Raw genomic sequence first — 18,472 nt, 5'->3', positions numbered from 1 at the left:
TTCGGGTTCTATATCTCAAATTGAGAAGAATCATCCTTATTTACAACCATTTGCTGTCATAACATTTCTGACAAAGTATTCTTTGGAAATGTTTAAAATCTGCCAACTTGTTGCATTTCAAAAACAATGTTCTCATTTACCTCTCTCTTTCCCATCACACCACTTGCTATCTGCTTGAGGAAAAATTCTGTGAATTCTTCTTGGGTATAAAAATACCTATGCAAACACTTCCAAGCAAAACCTCTAAACCTTCTGGTCTTTTTTTGCTTACTTTGGAACAGTGCAGTAGTCCTACCAGTATTCCTTTGTACGGTGGCTTTGCATTCTGTTTCCCAATCTTTTTCTACTCTCCTCTGATTGATTCTTATAGCTAATAAAACATTTTTATGCTCTAGTAATTAAGCTGTTCTAAACTGGACTAAAAAGTCTACCAGAGCTGGTATTTCATTTAACAATCCCCTGTCTGCCTGTACTGTTGTCATCAGTCCCTGGTAGGGAAGGGCGTCTCTATCCTGCAGTCTAAACTTCTGCTTAGCATCATCCCACTCTATCTTTCCCTCTCTTGTTGTTTACCCCCACAACTTTGATTCCTTTTCTACTTTTCCCTGATAAATTCCACTCCCCCTTGTCTTCTTTCTGTACCCCGTAGTTACAGTCATGCCTATTAGTAAAAATCTCCTTCCTTCATTTCCATGATGGTTTAATTCTTAGAATACTTTCTGCTGAATACAATAGTCTATATGGCTGTTATATGCTCCTTGGTGACCTGCTTCCAAAAATTCTACTCTCTCTCTCTACTTTTTGAACTCCCCTCCCCCCAACTTCATCATCATCATCATCGTCTCTTTCCACTTTGACTTAAAAATTTGTGCTTGTGGGTGTGATCCATAATTCTGTAGCTCTAAAATATCACTATCTAATACTAAGCCACCTTATTCTATGGAGAGACTCCGCTTTCATTTGTATGCATTTATTTATTTTTTAATGAGGGAAATAAATATTGTTCTGCCTAACCCTTGCCCCCCCCCCCCCCCATGAATTACTTTAAATTTTTATTAATTATAGCCCAGAACTCCTCTGGTTAATAAAAATATACCTGACATGTCTAGTCCTAAAGGAAGCCGAAATATTTTTCTGCTTGTTTCTTGCTATCCATATCCATAATCAAAAGCTTTTTGTTTCTCAATTTTTGTATTATCTTTTTAGTCCTTTCTATGTATCCTTGGCTGCCATAATAGAATAATTTTTAATCCACACACCTAAATATTTCATTCTATCATGTCCCCATAAATATAAGGATTGCTTAACCAATTTGTGTGGGTACGCCTTTGTTTTATCTTCATTTGTTTTATATCCTGAGCCAATTTGTGTGTGGGTACTTGGTGTATAGCATTTGTTTTATTTTCATGTATTTGATATCCTGAAGAAACACAAAAACTGTCTCAAAATATTCCACAGTGCTATGACATCCTTCAGATTTATCAAGTAAAAAATAATGTGATCTACAAATAAAGCTGTCTTTGCTTGATTACCATAAAAGTTATATCCTTGAATTTGTAAGTCCCTTATTTTATTTGCTAATTGCTCTAAATATTAAGCAAATAACAGATAATTCCCCTGCCTTGTTCCTGTGTTCAAAGACAGCTTGTCAGAGAGGAATCCTTCCACCTTAATTCTAGCCTCTAAGCCTTCATAAATTCTCCTGATTAACTCTGTTACTCTATCAGGGAATGCAAATACAACCATTGCCTACTCATAAAATCCCAGTTGACTATCGAATTCCTTCTCTGCATCAAGACCCACCTGTATTAGTGACATTTTCTTATTCGTGATTGATGAAACTCTTCTTTGTAGTGCATGGAGCTTTATCTACTCCAATTATTAACATTTACAAAGGGGATAAATTGTGGGAACACAGTGTGTTTTATTGCCTTTCAAAACCCTTGAAAGCTGGTAAAACACTTTAGCACCATCAAACAGACAGTAGGCAGAAGTATCCCTGTTAAAAATAAGTGCTTTAAAAGCTGTTACACACTTCATTTTGCCTCACTTTTTGTTTATAAGTGTGACAGAACAATGTATACAACAGCTTTTAAAGCTGGTTTACTTCTACTACTGCCCTTTGCTGGTTGGCAATGTCCATTGTCAGCCCTCCAATCTTAACAGTGCTTTTTGCTTAACAAAAGCTTATAGTGCAAGGAGCTCCATGATTACGCTCCAAAACCATGAAAAAGATAAACCTGTTAAGTATTTCTGTAGCACAAGACTGAACTGTAACAGTACTTTCAGAGGTGTGTAACAATTGTTAAACACCCCATAAGCACTTTTACGGACCACATCTCAACCAGGGGATGTTCTTTCACTCTGAAATGTACCTGAATGTCTTGCCTCATACTACATCTGTGAAACTTCACAGTACTTGGCAGTTGGTGCTGATGGTTAAGGCTGTGAGCTATAGATGTTCTTCATGTTTCACTGTTGCAGTCATCACATTTGGGTTATCTGCTTGACTGGATTATCAAAGTCTTGGGTCTTGCATCGGTTGCTGTCTCATCTTCCGTGACGTCAGGTAGTCAGGGGTATAAAGCATGCAGCCGACGCTATTACATCAATTTTTCTTGCTGTGCAGTGCCCGAAGCAGAAGCAGTTTGCATGTGCCAGTCGTCCAACTCCTGAAATTTTCGTTTTCGAGTTTCAGAACCGAAGTCTTCAACTAAAGCTAAGTACCCCGTTGGGGAAACCTTTTCTTGCTCTAAACCGATGTCAGTAAAAGTCAATAATTATATTTCTTGTGGAAAGCAAATACCTCATAAAGATTTTCATTCGTACTGTATTCCTTGCCTAGGCCCTGACCACGACATACCTCGCTCTCGGTTTTGTGCCTTATTTAAACCACAAACTATTCGTCGTTGATATATTTTTGCTTCTAAATATTTTGGTACTAGTTTCCATTATCCAGATATGTCTTCGGTAAGCCACCCGACTACCGACATTCTGAAAAAATGCAAAGATAAAGACAGAGACAGGCCGCCTATGTCCAAAGCTGCCGACGATGCTTCTCCTAAGCTAGTGGCCAGTTCACTGGTACTCAGTGAGGTGCTTTCGCAGCCCCTGTTACCCACTACTTCAGATTCGTAGGCCTCTACTGAGACCCATTCGGAGTCCGGTATGCTGCGAGATGCTTCAACTGTGGAACCTGCGGATGTCTCTACCTTGGTTGGGTCCGGAGCTGCTGTGCAGGCACCGGCTTCTGAGGGTGTATTCAGGCCTACTGACTTGCATATTAAACCGATGCCATCTTCTTCTGTGAGGCCTAAAACTCGAACCATGCCTAGGAAACTGAAACCCAGACTGCATGGTCAGGCCTCTATGCCAAAAAAACAATTAAGAATGGCTGAAGACCTTATTACTTTAATAAGGGGAAGCCAACCTTCCCCCTCTAAGAGACCTAGGACTGAATTTGCTTATGATACGTCTGACCAGGATTCTGAAATTTCTGTCTCCTCTGATGACCTGGATTTACCCTTATCCACCTATGAGGATTCTGATGCAGCGGACTCTATTCCCTTTGCTTCCCCCCAGAGGATTTTTCTTTTGGTGAAACCTTGCATATTCTTATGGAGCATTTTCACTGGGAAAGCCAGGATTACTCTGATTCTAAAAAGAGGCTTAGAGATTTCTTACTCCTGCCCACAACACAGGCCTTTAGCTATCCCTCCTGTGCTGGACATTGTTGACTATGCCTTTTCGGAATCTAGCTTGGCCCCTGACTCTTTACCTCTTGCTCCCAGAAAACCTGATAGATATTACAGGGTTCCTGATTCTCACAAGTTCCTTGTTAAAAATCTTGCTGCGGATCCTGACACCATTTCACAGGGACCCAAGGGCATTAAGGCTACTACTGCCAAAAATCCTACCCCCTCTGATAGAGATTCCAGGGCCCTGGATAGATGGGGTAAGAATGTATACACCTCTGCAGCCTTGGCGATCAGGGCCTTAAATTGCCAGTTTCATATGTTAAAGTATTAGCAGCGTATTATTGGATTGCATAAACAGAAAATAATGTTGATTCCTGATTGTGCTCAAAATAAGGATTTACAGGATTTAATGCATTCTGCTGAACAGGTTGGAAAACATACTTTGCAGTGTGGTTTTGATTCACTAGAGGCATCTTACAGGGCTGCTGTCACCGGGTCTGTACATAGAAGGCATGCATAGCTTAAGGAGCAATCTTTGCCAGTCCATGTTAAAACTAAATTGCTGAATGCTCCCTTAAATCGGGACCGCCTGTTTGGCAACAAAGCAAAAGAAGTTCTTAAAAAGATGGAGGAAAAAGCTAAATCTATGCCAACTGTTAAAGATTTCTTACAAGTACAGCCTCCAATGTTTAGTAGGCATTGGCCCTCAAAAAACTGGTCCTTTCCTGCTTCTTCCAGACCTTTTTAGTTCAAACCTAGAACCAGCCGAACAACCAGGCTTCAGTCCCAGGGTACACACAGGACTAAGCAGTGGGGGGGGGGCTCCACTTCCAAATTAGGGGGTATGGGTAAGCTGTCTCAATGACTTAACTTGAAAAACTTCCAAGCACTTCTCAACTGACTGCTCCTTTAGGGGGAAAGATTGCTCTGCAAGCAAAAAACTGGGAACTCATTACCCAGGACAAATGGGTTTTAAACAGTTTCCCAAGGATACAGATTTCACTTCCACACATTACCAACCCCAAACAGTTGGCCAGATCTACCCCCAAATCAGTGGGCAGAGGCTCAAAAGCAAGTACTCTTTCTCTTAAGGTTAAAGGCTATTCAGACTGTACCAGAAGAAGAAAAAGGGACAAGGTTTCTACTCAAGACTTTTCCTGGTACCCAGAAAAGACTACTTATGTCATCCTATCCTGGACCTTTCTATCCTAAACACCTTTTTGGTGATTCCAAAATTCAAGATGCTAACTCTTCACCAGTTGCTTCCCATGATAGGCAAAGATGCCTGGTTGGCAACACTGGATTTAAAAGAAGGCTACCTGCACATCCCAATCAGGGAATCTTGCAGAAGATACCTACGCTTCAAAGCAGGCTGCATGCACTATCAGTTCTCTGCACTGCCCTTTGGCTTATCTACTGCACCCAGGGTATTCACAAAGTGCCTAGCTCCAGTCATTGCATTTTGCAGGCAAAGAAATATTCAAATATACCCATATCTGGACAATTGTCTAATTCAGGCAGAAAGCCAGGACATACTTTTGAATCATCTGGCCTTTGTACCAAGGTTGCTTACTTGTCTGGGGTACACCATAAATGAAAAGAAATCACAGCCGGTACCCTGTCAACAGATTATATTCCTGGGAGCTAGCTTGAACACAACTTCCCGGATGGTTTTCCTCACTCCAGAGAAACAAATTCATTTGACAACTTACTTCAAACTAATGGCCACAAAAACCCTGCTTATCTGCAAGGCAAATACTGCAAGCCTTGGGGTTCATGGCCTCGTGCATTCTACTAATTCTATATACAAGACTGCATATGAGGAAACTGCAATGGTATCTAAAAAGCCTATGGTGTCAGCATTCTCAGGATCTAGAAGCAATGATTCATATCATACCTTGCCTATGCCTAGAGTTTTTTTGGTGGGCAGAGGCCTGCCACCAAAATAAGGGACTACCATTCACGCTACCCCCTGTCACCCAAACCCTAACAACAGATGCATCAGACTGTGCATGGGGGGCTCACCTGGCAGGGAAGTGCATTCAGGGCAAATGGAACCCAAGTCAAATGCACCTGCATATCAATCAAAAATAAATGCTAACTGTACAGAATGCTCTGACAGCCTTCAAGGACCACATTCTTCCAGGACAATTAATGGTAAAGACTGACAACACCATTGTTATGTGGTACATAAACAAGCAGGAGGGGGGGGGTACCCATTCCTACCCCCTCTGCAGACTAGCCATGGCTCTGTGGAACACAGCCTTGCGCTACCAAGTGTATCTACAGGCTCAATTCCTGCCAGGAAAACTAAATACACTGGCAAACAAACTAAGCAGAAATCTCATGGAACCACACGAGTGGAGACTGGAACCAAAGACTTTCATCATGTTGATAAACAAATGGGGGAGCCCAGATATAGACCTGTTTGCCTCTCCCCAGAACTACCAATTGGACAAATTCTGCACAAGGACTCCCCACAAACAAGCTTGGAAAATGGATGCTCTGTCCTTCAGCCGGAAAAATCTTTCAGTTTATGCCTTTCCTCCTCTGCCTCTCCTCTCCAAAGTACTACTAAAGATCAAACAGGACAAACCAAGGATGGTACTGATTGTACCAGACTGGCCACGCCAACACTGGTGTACCCCCTCTTGCGCAGTGTCACAGCTAGCCCCATGGCACCTGCCTCAGACCCCTACCCTGCTGTCACAGCAGGAGAGCCAGATTCTGCACCTCCAGCTTCAAACCCTGAACCTGGCAGCCTGGCTAATTACCTAATGTCTCCGTTACCATCCCTCAGTAAACAAGTGTTGGATGTCATTTTGGAGGCAAGGAGGCCTAGTACTAGAAAATCTTATGCTGAAAAATGGAAGAGAGTCTTTGCCTGGAATCATACTCAAGGGATAGCCACAGTAGTGCCAAATTTTCCTCAGATTCTTCAATACTTAAATGAGATGCTTCACAAGGGCCTTTCCTTTTCCACCATCAGAATTCACGTCTCAGCCATTTCAGCTTATTACACACAGAACCACCCCTCATTTCTCACCCACTGCCCAAGCAGTTTATCAGAGGGGCCAAAAACTTTGACCACCCAGAAGAGACCCAACTCCAGCCTGGGACCTTAACTTTGTATTGGGAAAACTCACTCTGCCTCCTTTTGAGCCAGCTGCAAATGCAGAGTTAAAATTCCTTTCTTGGAAAACAGCTTTCCTTTTAGCAATCACTTCAGCAAGAAGGGTATCTGAATTACAGGCCCTTACAGCAGTGGAGCCTTTCATCATCATTCATGCAGACAGGGTGTCCCTCAGGACCAGTCCCTCCTTCATGCCCAAGGTGATATCCAGTGTGGCTCTTAATCAGTCCATTCATTTGCCCAACCTTCTTTTCTAATCCACAGAACAAAGGGGAACGGATACTGCACGCCTTAGATGTGCACAGACAGCTTAGATTTTACTTGGACAGGGCTAAACCCCAAAGGAAATCTGAACAACTGCTGGTAGCATTTGCTGCAGGGGCAGAGAGGAAGGCTATTTCAAAGCAAACCATTTCTAAATGGATAGGCCATTGCATTCATTTCTGCTATAAGCACCATGGAAAACCTATCCCCCAGGGGATTAGAACCCATTCAACCAGGGCTACATCTACCTCTACAGCCTTTCTCAGGGTTGTCTCTACCAGAGACATCCTAGAAGCTACTACCTGGAGTTCTGTACATACCTTCACCAAGCATTACCATTTGCCAATTTTCTCTAAATCTAGAGCTGGCTTTGCCACTGCAGTCTTGCAGGGCCTTATAGCTGGTCCTAATGCTATCTAAATTCTCCTCCCATCCTTAGCTTTGGGAATCTACCCAAATGTGATGACTGCAACAGTGAAACACGAAGAACATAGTACAGTTGTGTACACTTACCATAAATGTAGATGTTCGAGTGTATTCACTGTTGCAGTCCTGGTTACCCTCCCTCCAGCCCCATGACTTCTTTTGGCTATACCTCTATGCTCCTTTACTATGCTTAAAAGGTTTTTGGTGTATTTGCTTTTTTCTTTGAGGTATAACAGTGGATGTATGTGTGTGTGTGTGTGTATATATCTATATATGTATATATATATATATATATATATATATATGTGTGTGTGTGTATGTATGCATTTAATTGCTTCCCATTAGGGGGGCACCTGACATCTAGGGCAAGAAAAACTGATGTAATGGCGTCTGCTGCATGCTTTATACCCCTGACTACCTGACGTCATGGAAGATGAGACGGCAACCAACGCAGGACCCAAGACACTGATAATCAGGCCGACTTGAGGGCTACTGCAAGCAGATAACCCAAATGTGATGACTGCAACAGTGAATACACTCGAACATCTACATTTATGGTAAGTGTACACATCTGTACTTTCCTGTGGTACAGGGTTTGATACTCTGTGACCCCAAGCAAGTCATTTAACCAGACATTGCTGCCGGATTGCCATTGGAAAGGGGCGGTTTCCAGTGGGACTACCCTTTAACAAATGGGTATTATTTAGGGGTTGGGGGTTGGCATAATGGGTGAAGTATTTAACTCATAAACATAAGGGTACTGGGTTTGATTCTCACCTTGTGAAGCATGATTAGACCTAAAAAGGCCCCCTGGGTCATTAGCCTAGTGATCACATATGAACAAACTGTTCTGCCTGTGAAGTAACTTGCTTAGAATAGTATTTAAAAGCTGTCCTTCTCTTTTTTCCTCCAGTTATGTTTGTGTTGCCTGTGCAACAGCACTTACTGGTAAAACACTTTTTTTTTCTTCTCTTGTAACTGATAGTACACGGAGTAGATAAAACTGCATGCACTTACAAAGAGTTATTAGGGGATTTCACTAATCCTAATCAATTATGTGCTCTTGACATGGATACCAAGATATATTGAATTTTTGGCATCCATGTGTGGAAAGCACAATAATGTGGTTATGATGGGAGACCTGATCTGATATCGGAAAGATACTTCACAAAGGATTGTCTTTTTCCCTGTTTTTAGAATGTTTACACTGTGTTCCATGCACTACAAAAAATGTAGTCTTTTCTTGCACAAACTGTTCACAAACTTGGCAGAAAAAGGCAAAACCATTAAATAGTTGCATTTCTTTTTCATTCCCAAATACGCAAGTCTCATGTGAATTTTATAGTCAAGAAATGACCACTCTCCTTCATGGTTATCAGATGAGATGCATGAATGAATGAATAAAAAGAATTATGGTTCCTTGTGAAGAAAGCATAAGCCAGCATTTTAGAACATAAAAGATGAAAAGATGTGTAGTTTTATCTGCATACAGGATTTGGTACCACTTATGAGTAAACTGCATTGCGTGTCTTCACTGTCTTAGTTTTTGTGTGGTCCAGCTCCTTAGAGCAAGAGAGTAAGATTCCAGTATGAAACTGACTGACACTTCGCAACAGTCTGTCTTGTAGGTCTGCACTAAGATTGTTTCGAAAAATGGGCTTGGAGAATCAGCGAAACACTTGGATTCTTCATTCTACAAAGGGCCAAATTAATATAGAGAGAGAGTCCAGTATGAAGCAAGTGCACCTGTCTACAGCATGAAATCCATATGCCATGGCTGCATTCTTTTCCTCCAACCACCATTTCCTTTCTGCTTAGTACACGTGGAAAGCTTTGTGTAGGGAGTGTGGGTGTGGGTGGGTGAGAATAAACTAATGCAGGTAACTTGCTGCATGTAACAGTAGTAGCTATAGGGACTTGGGTGTGTGTGCATCTGTGCCTGTTCATGAATGTGTGCTCACTTGTGCGCATTCATGTGCACATGTATGTATCCTGGGAGGTAGTTATAGTTTGCAGTGTGTCTGGACTGCAGTGAGCTAAAAATATATTATTGCAGCAATTATTTATGTATTCATTCATTTTATCAGAATCAGAGAAGTACACGGTCAGTAAAGTAGATGTAAGTGCTGGTTCTGTACATGTTTGTTTGTACTCACACTTGTGACTGTCTCTGTGCCGCCCATTGTGTGTGTGTAAGTTTATATGTGAGAGAGACTGTTTCTTCTACTTGGCATCTGACTGTGTGTGTACGTATGTCTGTGTGTAGACATTAGTAAATACTTGCATAACTTATATTTTGGATGCAGAATACTTTTTCCAATAACAATAAGATATCCTTCAGCTTTGAAACATTAGGAGGAGGATGGATTTTACATCAAAATTTTAAAATATATTTTAATGATAAAACAAATGCATAGCCATTTAATAGATAGCTTAAAACATGGTTCATTTTCAAAGCGCAGTAATGCCCTAGAGATTGGATGAAATAACGAGCTTTTCAGAGGTGGCAAGACCCTCTGCATGCAGTGTCAGGCCTCACAACACGCATAAGCTATCCATTATTTCCCTGTAACACCCTTTTGGGCATTATTGCTTGTGCGATACATGGATAACCATTAGTTCACCTATTGTCACATTTGCTCAGTTAATCAGTGAAACAGGGCACCTCTAGGCTATGCATAGTGGTTAGTATGTATTTTACCTTTAATGCTGAGTCTTATCCCTAACTCAAGATATGGATTAGAATTGTCTAATATGCATCATCATGCTTGGTTTTAGCAAATCTTTTTTATATTTAGAATAAAGTTCCATGTATTTGAATTCTGCAATAATCCATTGTTATTGTTAATCAATCATTCAGCTGTTGTACCACCCTGACTGCATTGATTGTCTTCTTCTTTCAGCTTTTCCCGGTTAGGGGTCGCCACAGTGGATCACCTGTCCGCTCATGATCGGCAGTGGAGTTTTACAGTGTTGAGTTGCCAGCCCGGCGCTCAACCTTCCACAGAAGGCACACACACACACACACACACACACACACACCTAGGGCCAATTTAGAGTGTCCAATCCACCTACTGCATGTCTTTGGGATGTGGGAGGAAACCCACGCGACCATAGGGAGGACATTCAGACTCCGCACAGAAGGCACCCCACCCGAGGATCGAACCAGAGTACCTCTTGCTGTGAGGTGACAATGCTAACCACTGCACCACCGTAGCCGCCCCACTGCATTGACTGTCTAGTTGTGGTAAATGCAGCTGTGTATGTTGAAAGTGGATTTGAGGCGTGAGTGACTGAATATGACTGTGAAATGTGTACCAAGGTTGGCATTGATCATAAAGTAATGTTTACATTAGTTTGTTATACCTTATTATTAATTACTGCTTTTCTGATTATACTGCCTAAGAGCATAATTTTTAACAGAATTTCTCACCTCAAAGGTACTTACCTATCCACATAAATTAACATATGTTTATTTTTGTACAACATTTTATTGGTGCACAGTAATTGGAAATATTTATAAACTGTTTCTTTTCATATGGTCTGCTTTGTAGCTTTCTTTATGGACTTGAATTTGCAGAAATAAAGCAGCAGCATAGGCTAATTTGATAACCTTAACCTGCTAGCAGTCTTGTCACCCCTTCCAGTTTATTAAAAGTGAGCATTGCATCTAAAATAGTAAGTGAAAACCCTACATTACAAAAGTCAATGTGCTAGCACTGGTTTAAAGAAAAGCCTTTGTCTTCCATTGGACTTTTGTGTGGCAAATGCAGCACATTTTAAGCTTTCTCATTAAGCTCCTTATTGCCATAAAGACATCTTAATGTAGTATTTACTATTTGCATTTGACTGATTAAACTGCTCCCTCCAACTTACAGAAACTTAATTATTGATCTGCTGGTAATATTACAGACATCTGAATTAATGGCCATGTAGTTGACTTAGTCGTTGCAATATTAGGCAATTAGTCTGCACTTTTAGTGGTTGTTTCAAATCCTCCTTAGGTTGAATATTCTGGTTAAAAGTTGTCATACAGTGTGTAATATCCCCACTCTGGGCCAGTAATCAAAGCCTGAATCCTCACCACTGACACTGTAGAGGGATGTTCACTTGGAACAAAAATGGATACACCCAGAATTTCCAGATGCAGCTCTCTGCATCAAGTACAGTTTCCCTTAAGAGCACACAGAGAACACACTCAGCCCGGGGTCTAGGTTTTTCTCTGTCTCTCTCTCTCCAGGTCCCCAGTAAGGCTCCCCACTGCTGTACAGCTGTTGAGTTAAGTCCTCAGTAGTGTATCCAAGCCAAGTCTTCCAGACCCTCTCTGTGAAACCAATGCTTCATGTCCCTGCCCCAAGCAGCTGATACACACACACTTTCAGATTTGATTCGAACACACACACACACACACACACACACACACACACACACACACACACACACACACGAAAGGCTGGCACAGGTTAACTAGCTATGCCCCCCCTTCTGTCCATACTATAAGGTAGTTACTACCACCAGACACTCCCAAGACAGCTACTAAGTCTGTTACAAGGGTACCCAATTATACTGTGTGAAATTAATATTAATATGAATGGTAGTTTGATCAATGCAGTAAGGCTTTCAGGAGTGGCCACAGAGTCACCAAACAGATGTGAGTACTCTTAAAGGTTAAAATATTCTCTAAAGGACCAGCCACAGTGAGAAGTTTAAATATATGTAATAACAAGTAATAAAATAACATGAAAATACCAAGTATCTATCTACAATAAACAGCGTTTCAGACATGGGAAATATTAAAATAACACATATGAATAGAGTCACACTGATACAGAAAAACAGTACTTAATTAATCTCACTATATTTTCCTGACTAATCTAGAGTTACTATTCCCTGGTTCACTTTCTAGCAAACCAAGATGAAGTGAGTGAGAGAGCCTTCTAAGTCAGGTTCCAAGAAACAAGACTGCCCTGAGACTTCAGTCTCACTCAGTATTAAACATTATTTTAGTGATAGATTCTAGAATGGCATAATATACATCTGGTCATCTGACTTCTGGTTCCCATGCAACTCCCCATTCCTAGAAACTGCCAGGATTTAGCACCTGTGTCATTAATATACACACAGAGCCTTGCTGCAGCTCCTGAAAGTCATAAAACACTTCCACTCTTCCTACAGGAGCAATAAACTATACTTCTTACAGGCATTGTCTCTGGCTTCATTCAAAACTGTGAGATAACATCTTTATGACCTAGGCCCAGTAATTTAAATTCTTACTATTTAGTTAGCTGGAGCTTAGCTTAACCTCTTCTCTTCTAGTATCCTCTGTTAACATATATATTTAATTCAGTTACAGTACGGTCAGGGCCCACTGTTGGTACATTTTTAACACAAGCAGCATCACAAGTACATTTTTCAACACAAGCAGCTGTACAAATCAGTTTGATATTCAAATAACTTATAATCCTTTGCTAGATTCCAGCTAGCTGTGCTGGCATATGTTGCATATCCACTGCCCTACTTCTCCTGGGATAGCTGGCAATACCTCACATCATCACACAGTGATACACATTTTTGCATAAATTTAGATGCAGAACTTTAATTGGAGTATATTTATTTGTGTGTATATATATATATATATATATATATATATATATATATGTGTGTATGTGTGTGTGTGTGTGTGTGTGTGTATATATATATATATATATGTGTGTGTGTGTGTATACGTATAAACGCACACAATCTTGCTTCTAGCTTCTTTATTCCTCTGAAGCTGAAGCAAGGAGCAATAAGTATGTTGTGGACTCATGTAGTCCATTATTTGATGGTAATCTTCATGTCAATCACTGTGACAGTGGTCCTTATTACTGTGACTTTTGTCACAAAAGACAAGGTACCCAGCCCAACTTACAGAGCTCATTGCCCTTCCCCTCCTGGTAAGGTTAACGTCTGTTCATTGGGTATGTCAGACATCCCCCTGTGCCAGTTTTGACTATTCTTGCCATATTTTGTAGCATTTATCCTGTTTGTGAGTTCTCATAGTCACATCATTGATCACCCTGCTCTAGAGCTCAGTCATGCAAGTACCCTAATTCATTTTGCCAGTGGCACTTAATTCTGTGCACTTTAAAAAGGTTGAATGCCCAGCAGTTTCTTTTACAACATGTCAGTCACTGAGAAAGAAGGCAGGTACTCTTGTACAGTTTGGGCCCAGAGAGCAATACTGAATGTGATCTGTCAGTTTTATGCCAAAAATGCTTAGAAGGAGGAACTTTGCCTACAAAACTGTTAAAACTGAAAAGGATTCCAAGCCATGACTCTGTACTACTTTAGCAACTTCCAGTTTATCCTCTGACTCAGCATTTAAAAGGTAATCTAAGGAGAAGGTCGGCAGGTGCCTCTGTCATGTCAGAATAACTTTTGATGCCCTTACTCAACTTAAGGGCACTAGTCCCACTGAGGTGCTGTCTCAGCCCATAGCCATTGCATCTTACATATGTGAAGCCAGTGGTGAAGCCTGTTAGGAGGTTGTAATGCTTAGGAGCCACAGTACATTCCTCAGAACTGAGAGCTCTCATATGAAGTTCACCCCAGTGATCCTGCCTTAGATATGTGTGGCCAAAGTGCTTTTTTGTTGCATCAGAACGGTCAGTGTATGGAATTCCAGGAATCCAGTCCTCAGTCCCTGGCATCCAAAGTAGCAATTCCACTTAAAAGGGCTTATCAGATAAAATATAGGATACCAACCCCCAGCTCACTGTAGTTGCCTTGGCTTCACGCAATAGGTGGGTCCCTAACCATCCTGTGTCCCTTCCAGACTATTCCCCAGGAATGGATCTTCTTGACTCAGGTTATATTTTAGGTCTTGTACAACCCCGAAGTCGAGGGCAAATCAACATTTACTGTCTGGAGTCCCCTCTTTCAAGAGAAAGAGGAAATTCTCCTCAAAGAGGGGGGTGGTGACACCTCAGAAAGTGAGGAGGGAGAACTGGACTGCTCTTGCCAAGTATCTTCTTGGGTATGATGCAACACTGGTGGCACCATATCCTATCCATCACCCACAGTGCCAGTCTCATTTGGGAGACTCTTTTTGTAAGAAGACCACTTCAAATGGAAAACCAAAGAGGTACCAGATGCCAGGAAAATGTATTTTGATTTAATGGGACTTGATGCCATTAAATCTGTGGTAATTCCTCCAGTCTTGAGAGAGCTGAAGGATGTATTCTTAGCAGACTGTATGAAATTGGACACCCCCCCCCCCCGAGAAGTCTTATAGCTTCTGTGGGGTTCAAGAATGAGTTTAACAATTGTTAACCAGGTAGATAGATGGGTCTAACAATTGTTAACCAGGTAGATAGATGGGTCCAAGGACCCTCTTCAGCCACAGTCCGAGCCAAAAAAAGCAAATGAAGAGTACGAAGACATGATGAAAGCAATTAAAATTAAATTACATAAAGATAAACTTGTTAATGCTTCCCTAGTGCAAGACCCAAATTTAACAGAGCTTAGGGATAATTAACAAGAGTTTCTTAATTATACCCAAGTGTTGTGTTGTTAAGATCTAGGGAAGCACCTAACAAGTTTCTTTTCCCTGATTTCATAGCATAAATGTAGGACTCCATACAAGACAAGTAAACTCCTAGTGAAGTTCATTGTACTTGGCATAGAGTGTAATAACACCGATGTCCAACTGTAGTAAACAGCTGTGTATCACACTGTAATAAACAGTTGTCCACTATGGGATGACAGCTTTACTGCATCTTCATCTCTACAGGTAAACTAATTCCTTGCAGTATGACATACAAACTCACTGTACAGTAGAGCTGTCATTGAGGTGATTCACACATCTGTAGTTTTCTTGCAGGTAATCCATTGGTAGTCAATGATTTATTCGTTTTTCAGCTGTATTACACTGTATGCAAAGAACTGTACATCTTTCTAAGAGTTTTTAACTGTTCCATTTTACTTTTTGTTACCTTTCATTTGACTATAACTGTGTTTATTGATTTGTCTGACTGAGTTACTGATTGTGCTTTCTGGTTACTTTGTAGTAAAATCTGCTGCAGATTACAGAACACATGCCAACCTACTGTAAACATTTTCTCCTCTAATACATCATCTGAAGGCAGGTCTGGGTGACGTTAGGAAGTAATTGGATAGTTGCTCAACATACAGTAAAACGGAAACACTGGTTTATTAAACATAATATAGATCTACTTTAGTAACTGAAGTAAAAGCTACACATTTTGGAATAAGAAAGTCCACTTTACAAGATGAGGGCAAAATTATAAGAAAAAGAAATGGTAAAAAAAAACTTTGTTCTTGATTTTTTTATAACTTAACATAGCAGTACATGTATGAGTAAATTACAGTTGCAGTACTCATTTCCTTACACCATCCTCTCTTCTTTTTTGGGGGCATCCTGGGCTGGAGTACCCTGCCGTGATGCATTTACTCTTTCCACCTTCTTCCTTCAAAGATCTGAACTGCTTAGATCTAGGTAGATTTGAGGACACTCTTATTGGGAAAGTATTAGTTCCAAGGAGAAGTGTACACTTGTCCCTGTTTGGATAGAATTCTTAGGACGTTGTGTTGGGTTTAGTAGGTTGGGCGTCCTGTAGTCTGCAAAGCTCCAAAATAATGACTGCAGATGTTAGCTTTATACAAGGACTGTCCTGATGTTTCTAAGAGGTGAATGCCCACTTGCCTGCAGGGAGATGGACACAGCTCTGGAAGTTGGGCATTCTGCAGCAAAAGTCCCAGCACTAAGCACTACTGCATTAGTGATCTACTCAAACATCATCTGTTCTTGTAAATTCTTAAGCAATTGTACCTTTTCTTTATTTAATTTAGAAGATTATTCTGGATTGATAATTTGACTAGAAGTCTACACATTTGGAGATTTTCCATAATTTCATTATCCTCTTGTATCCATAGTTAGGTCTTCATTTACTGTTTGACATACAGGGTACAACACTGTCATTATGGCACGATTTATAGTTAGATGATTTAAAAAAAAAACATTTGTGAGTGTGGTTTTACTCCGTATGATGTGTTGAAACAGCACTTCATGAAAAAATTATTACTATCGAAACAAAAGTTTACACACAGTTCCAGGAGTTTTTTCCCTGATGCATCTGCTGTGACGACCCCTAAGTGGGAAAAGCCGAAAGAAGAAGAAGTGATTGATTTAGCCAAGTGTACTTTTTGCTCTTAAATGAGTATATTTCTGCTGAGGCTGTCTGTAAAATGTAGCTTATTGATGCTAAAACATATAACTGTCTAATATCTGCAGCATCTATATGTTTGTACATTATATTGTGTAGTGATAGGCTTATTTTGAATAATTTTTTTTTAGTTGTAGTGGGTCAACAGCTGAAAATGATGTGGTGTGGTTTAAGACAAAATGGAATTTGCTGGGTACAGTTTTTCACTGATGTAGTGAGTTTAGTAAAGAGTATAATCTGCATTTTGTATTTACCAGTTTTGCAGAATCAGTGGTAAGGTCTGTGCCTCACATCTCCAGGTTTAGGGTGTTCATTCTTGACCACCAGTCATTGTTTAGAATGTTGCATGTTCTGCCCATGTATGTGTAAGTTTGCTCCTGATTTTCTGTTTTCTTCCCTCCTTCCAGAACATGCTAGTTGATTGGCTGCACTAAATTGTCCATGTATATGTTGTATTTACCTTTGATGTTGTGGCCCCAGTTCATGGCTGAAAGAGGATCCAAAAGGGCCAGTTCATTTACCCTGCTAATAATAAAAAAAAAAAAAAAATCAACTACTATGTATGGCTAAGCTGTAATTTGACCAGTAAAAATACCATATTTTGTTATATGTGGTTATATTTTTTGTTGTGTGGTTATAAAACAATACTCTTATTGTTTGATGTGAACAAAGACTTATATTGACTGTCTTTTCTACCACTTTTTTTTGCTGGGGCAGGATTAGTAAAAATACAGCTTTTCATTGTACCTCCTTAAAATACCATGTGCTTAGTATAAGAATATTTTACCTTGGGGCTCAGCTTATGCTTGTACAAGCAAAGAATGAATTTTTCATTCCCGGCTGGTTAAACATTAAAGTGCTGTGGTAGTCATTGTTTATCATTTTACACACTGCTCATGATGGAGCTTCATATCTGTGGACTTGTAGGATATTGTTTCATCATTCACCAAAGAAACTGCACGAATGTATACTTTTCCTTGTTTCACTCTTCCCCTTTTTGCATCAGAACAGCAACTTGTATTTGGTTATATTAATAAGTCTTTTGCATGTGGTCACACTGGTAACATAAGTAATGCTTTTCTTCCTGCGTGTTTTCTTCCCAGTTATTTCCTGGTCAGCAAACTGTTGTAAAGCTGTTGGAGACCTTGCAGGAGTGGCTGGTGAACCTTCCTTTGGATAAAATCCCTTACAATGCAGTCCTGGATCTTGTCAACAATAAATTGAGAGTATGTTTTTTTTTTCTTACAGAAAGAAATGTTGAGCAGTGACTGCAATCTGTCATCTAAATCATTGTAATGTGTCAAAATGTGTTCAAGTACTTGCAGAACATAGGCACTGCACCATATGTTGCAGCTTGAGAACAGAACAGTTTGCTGTAATACTGTACCGGATAGGGTGAAGAGAGATCAAGCAAAGTGAGGAATGTTCATATGTATAGCAAATCCTTGCTAAATGATCTGACTTTGGTGCATACTTGGGCAGTTAGCTTTGTACTACAGTTTATTTAGAACAGGTGAAAATAAGGTTCAAAGTGCAGTTTGTTTAAACTCAAAATAGATACCTCTTGTTTTTTTTTCAGATTTTGTGAACAAAACACAGACCTGCACTACTGGAAGATCATAGTGTTTACACTTACAGAACACTAGTCCACATTTTTATGACCAGTCTCTCTGTCTACTTTGCTTTATAGTCTTCTCCCTTGTCATTGGCTAATTTAATCTCTC

The 18,472-nt window shown here is 40.3% G+C and overlaps 1 protein-coding gene across 2 annotated transcripts in view; it reads left to right on the top strand.

Moving 5' to 3' along the window:
- LOC122790285 (LIM/homeobox protein Lhx3) overlaps positions 1 to 18,472 on the top strand; it is a 1,376,718-nt gene that overhangs the window by 603,030 nt on the left and 755,216 nt on the right. For both annotated transcript variants that reach the window (XM_044057789.1, XM_044057787.1), the window contains exon 9: positions 17,852 to 17,974. In XM_044057789.1, the coding sequence (XP_043913724.1) occupies positions 17,852 to 17,974 (123 nt within the window). The remainder of the gene's footprint in view (positions 1 to 17,851; positions 17,975 to 18,472) is intronic.

Source organism: Protopterus annectens, chromosome 16.part0, assembly GCF_019279795.1.
Source record: "Protopterus annectens isolate FY-2018-M chromosome 16.part0, PAN1.0, whole genome shotgun sequence".
In the NCBI taxonomy this organism is placed as follows: domain Eukaryota; kingdom Metazoa; phylum Chordata; order Ceratodontiformes; family Protopteridae; genus Protopterus; species Protopterus annectens.
Note: the sequence above shows the minus strand (reverse complement) of the source record. Positions and strands in the feature narration are given on the sequence as shown.